This window comes from Penaeus vannamei, chromosome 9 (genome assembly GCF_042767895.1).
Source record: "Penaeus vannamei isolate JL-2024 chromosome 9, ASM4276789v1, whole genome shotgun sequence".
Taxonomy (NCBI): domain Eukaryota; kingdom Metazoa; phylum Arthropoda; class Malacostraca; order Decapoda; family Penaeidae; genus Penaeus; species Penaeus vannamei.
In genome coordinates, this window is record NC_091557.1 from 2673094 (window position 1) to 2678093 (window position 5000).

Below are 5000 nucleotides of genomic sequence, written 5' to 3' on the forward strand. Positions count from 1 at the left end.
GGAAGTAGAAAAGGAAGAGGAGAGGGAGAGAAAAGGAGAAAAAAGAAGAAAAGGAATGGGGAAGAAGGAAAAAGGGTGGAAGAAAGAGGAGAGCGATAGGACCCGGAAAAGACAAGGAAGGAAAGAAAGTGAAAAAAGTAAAGAAGAAATAAAGAAAGAGAGAGAGAGAGAAAACAAAAACAGGGGAGACGAAAGAAACCGAATAAAGAAGGGAGCAACGGAATAGGCAAGGAGGATAGAGAGGAGAGAACGGGTTAAGGACACCGCTCCTTATCCTTATAGGACAGTCGACCGGGCTCTCACACAACGTACAGTAGCGTTGAACAATCCCGATACCATAATGGCGTTAGTACCCCCCCCCCCTCTTGTGTTTTATTCAAATTTTCGTCCAGCGGCATACCAAAGCTAATCGGACTAACGTGTTCTGGAATTCTTCTACTCTCTCTCACTCTCTGTCTCTATCTCTGTCTCTCTTTCTATCTAATTATCTATCTATCTCTGTATCTCTCTCGCTCTCTCTCCCTCGGTCTTTCTCCCTCTCTCACTCTATTTCTATCTTTCTCCCTCGGTCTTTCTCGGTCTCTCTCTCTCTCTCTCTCTCTGTCTCTCTCTCTCTCTCTTTCTCTTTCTCTTTCATTCTGTCTGTTTGTTTCTGTCTCTGTCTCTCTCTCTCTTCCTCTCCCTCTCTTAATTTCTTACGTCTATCTCAAGGTTACAGTGTGGAGAGGGGGTGGGGGTGGGGTGAGGGGTGATGAATCGAAGACACATAAATGAAGAGAATGAGGAAGAAGTGACAGACCATGTTAACAGACAGGAGAAAACTAGATAACAAAGGAGGTGCGTGTGCTTGTGCCTATATATATACATACATACATACATATATATATATATATATATATATATATATATATATATATATATATATATATATATATATATATATTTATATATATATTTCTCTATTTATACATACATGTATACACATGTGTATATGCCTTCTGCTGTGGCATGACGCGGAGTTCTGGCCGAGACAGAAATGCCAAGCCAGAGCCATGAATCCATAATAAGCCATCTTATTACAGGGGCGAGGGGCATCCGCAAGATATTATATGCCATAAAATCGAAATGTAAAGAATGCCCCGCGATAACAGGGTGCCTCCAGTGCTCCTGCATGACTGAGATGAACGCCAGAGCATCCTGCAGGTGTCTTGGGGGCGCCCGTGTCACGCCCCACTGCATGGCCGTACTAAGCGGTGGTACTTCGCATATCGGGGGACGCCCAGCATGAATTCGCTGTCCTGCGTGAGGCTTGTGTGGCCGGGTTCTCGGATTCATGAGGTTCGCGTGGCCGGGTTCTCGGATTCATGAGGTTTGCATGGCCGGGTTCTCGGATTCATGAGGTTTGCATGGCCGGGTTCTCGGATTCATGAGGTTTGCATGGCCGGGTTCTCGGATTCATGAGGTTTGCATGGCCGGGTTCTCGGATTCATGAGGTTTGCATGGCCGGGTTCTCGGATTCATGAGGTTTGCATGGCCGGGTTCTCGGATTCATGAGGTTTGCATGGCCGGGTTCTCGGATTCATGAGGTTTGCATGGCCGGGTTCTCGGATTCATGAGGTTTGCATGGCCGGGTTCTCGGATTCATGAGGTTTGCATGGCCGGGTTCTCGGATTCATGAGGTTTGCATGGCCGGGTTCTCGGATTCATGAGGTTTGCATGGCCGGGTTCATGAAGACTGCATGGCTAGAACACTTAGAAGGGGGTGTCTGTATGAAGAGGGATCTAAGTTTTTATAATTATTTTTGTCATTTATTGTAATTAATATTACCATTACCACTGCTATCATCATCATCATTATTAGTTTCATTATTACATTTATTGTTGTCATTATTACTATCACTAAAGTAGTTACTATTAATACTGTTATTATCATTATTATCAATATTTTCCTTTTTTGTTAATGTATGAATATATTTCAACATTAATAGTATCATAATAATTAATATTATCATTATTGTCATTATTATCATCATTGTTATTATTATAATCATTATTTTAACTATCGTTATTATAAATATGATGCTTAACTGTATCATTATTATTGTTATTATCATTATTATTGTCATTATTGATACTGCTATGCCTATAATTAATATTTCTATTTCTATTATCATCACTATTATCTTTGTTATCACCAAGATCACTATCACCATTATTTCTATCATCGTTATTATAATCATTCTCATTTACTCATCATAAATTTTATATTTATCATTGTCATCATCATCATCATCATTATCATTATTCCTACTCATGACGTCATCTTAATCTCCAAAATAGCAAAAAAATAACATATAATAGAAATATATTAAGTCACAACAGTGATATAGCCGTCTATATTAGTATACATTGTAACGACAATTACAAATTGAATATATTTCATCCTTGCGAAGTGACGAAAGAACAAAGACAATTAAAAAGAAATAAAAAAAAAATAAGTAAATCATATTTTGACAAAAGATTTGATCGAAATTTTAATTGATATTAGGACATTTCTGCACGCGGGTTGGCAAGCTTATATCCTCCAGCAATTTCACTGTCATATCACTGCAGTATGACATAACTTGACATGTTTAGCATAACTATCTCTTGAAAGTTTAATACTCTCCTTTTTTTCCAAAGTAGAATTACTCTGTTGATGGCAGCAATAACTTTTTTAATGTTATTTTCAGCAATTCAGTTTTATTCACTTTAATGTTATGACTGTTGTCTGAATTATGAGAATGGAGGTTATGAGAGTATTTCAATTTTTTAATTCCTCTTCATAATCATTTTCATCTTCAAATTTTTCAACTGGATTATCACCAACATTCTTTTATTTCTCCTCCTCTTTCTTCTTTTTCTTCTATTTTTTTTCTTACAGTTCCTATTTCATCACCATGGTCATCATCATCCTTTTACTTCTCTTCCTCTCTTTCTCTTTCTTCTTTTCCTTCTTCTCTTTTTTCTTACAGTTCCTTTTTCATCATCACCTTTTCCTTCTTCTTCTTCCTCTTCTTTGTCTTTCGCATCACCGTCTTTCTATAAGTAGTTTTGTGTTTTTTTCATTATTATTCCTTCATTCGCATTAAGGATTAGAAAAAAATGAAAATGACATCATATATAATAGCATAAAAGGTGTCGGTTTTATAGAAAATAAAATAAACATGATTTTATATGGAAATATGTGTCCATTGATATATTTCCGTTATAGGCGTTACTATCATTATCCTTTTCATCATTTCGATCAAAATCATTATTTCATCATCGTTATTATTGTTAGTGATGGTCGTTATGATAAATATCATAATTATTTAAATCTTTAGTTCTAACACTATTATACGTATCATTAAAGACGCACACACCCACAAACACACACACGTACAAACAAATAAACAACAACCCCCCCTCTCCACACACACAGACAAACAAACACGCACGCAAACACACACAAACACTAACAAACACACACGCACACGCACACAAACAGACACACACACACACAAACACACACACACACACACACACAAACACTAACACGCACACGCACACACACACACACACACACACACACACACACACACACACACACACACACACACACACACACACAAACACTAACAAACACACGCACACACAAACAAACAAACAAACACACAAACACTAACACACACACACAAACACTAACACGCACACACACACAAATACAAACACACACACACACACGTACACCAAACGATCCCAAAATAGCTCCCAGCAATCACACTCAAAAACGTTTTCAATCACCAAAACGTTGAGAAGGCGCTGTCGCTGTTGTTGTTACTATTTTTATTTGCTAGATGTTTGGACAAAAAAGGAAAGGGGTATAGGGAGGGATAGGAAATGAAAGAATAGTAAGAAGGAAAGGGAATTATAGGATATATGTTTTTTTTTCTTCTACCTCCTGTAATTTTCGATATCTTCATTGTATAGGAAACGTAACGACGTGTTCTGTCACCGTCTTGAAAGTTCATGAATAATGTTGATGATTATCCTTTAGTCTCCCCCTTCAGATCAGCACGCAAATATATAGAAAACGAGACTTCATCATAAAAAACGGTATCCTGTAATAGAAAACGAGATCCCGTTACAAAAGATCAGATCTTGTAATAGAAAACGGATATTTTAAACAGAAAACGAAATATTGTGTAACTGAAATTTTGCGATGAAAAGCGATTTTTTAAAGTTATCTATGTGATATATGTTTATTTCTCTCATGTGATTTATAAATTGCTAATATTTTACGCATCTTTCTAATACTCATGTTACGGTCTTCTTCCTCTTTTTATTTTATTTCTCTCATTCTCCTTCTCTCCTCTCTGTTTCTCTGTTTCCTTTCTTCTCCACCTTTATCTTTCTTTCTTCTTCGCCTCTCTCCTCTCTTTTTCTCTCTTCTCTCCAACTTTTATCTTTCTTCTCCTTCTCTCCTCTCTATTTCTCTCTTTCCTCTATTCTCCACCTTTTTCTTTCTTTATTCTCCTTCTCTCCTCTCTTTGTTCTCGTCCCAACTCATACAGAGCCTCCTTATAATCTTTCTTCTTTCTCTTTCTTGTTTTCTTCTCGTCTCTCTTCTCCTTCTCTTCTTCTCTCCTTCCTTCTTCCACCTTCTTCTAATATCCATGAAGCGAAGGAAGTTGGACTCGCCACCGCCACCTTCACCGCCAACTCCGCCACCACCTCCACTTCCGTTACCTCCTTTACCAGCTCCGCTACCTCCACCACTTCCACCTCCGCTACCTCCACCACTTCCACCTCCGCTACCTCCGCCACTTCCATCTCCCCTACCTCCGCTACCTCCACCTCCGCCACCTCCACCACTTCCACCTCCGCTCCCTCCACCACTTCCACCTCCGCTACCTCCCCCACTTCCACCTCCGCTACCTCCGCCACTTCCATCTCCCCTACCTCCGCTACCTCCACCT

The 5000-nt window shown here is 38.7% G+C and overlaps 1 protein-coding gene across 1 annotated transcript in view; it reads right to left on the reverse strand.

Moving 5' to 3' along the window:
- Positions 1-2746: 2746 nt before the first annotated feature.
- LOC138862755 (gelsolin-related protein of 125 kDa-like) overlaps positions 2747-5000 on the reverse strand; it is a 2988-nt gene continuing 734 nt past the window's right edge. Inside the window, exons 2-3 of the mRNA XM_070125932.1 lie at positions 4723-5000; positions 2747-2770 (exon numbers count right to left, since the gene is read on the reverse strand). The exon at positions 4723-5000 is cut by the window's right edge and continues 61 nt beyond it. Coding sequence (XP_069982033.1) covers positions 2747-2770; positions 4723-5000 — 302 coding nt within the window. The remainder of the gene's footprint in view (positions 2771-4722) is intronic.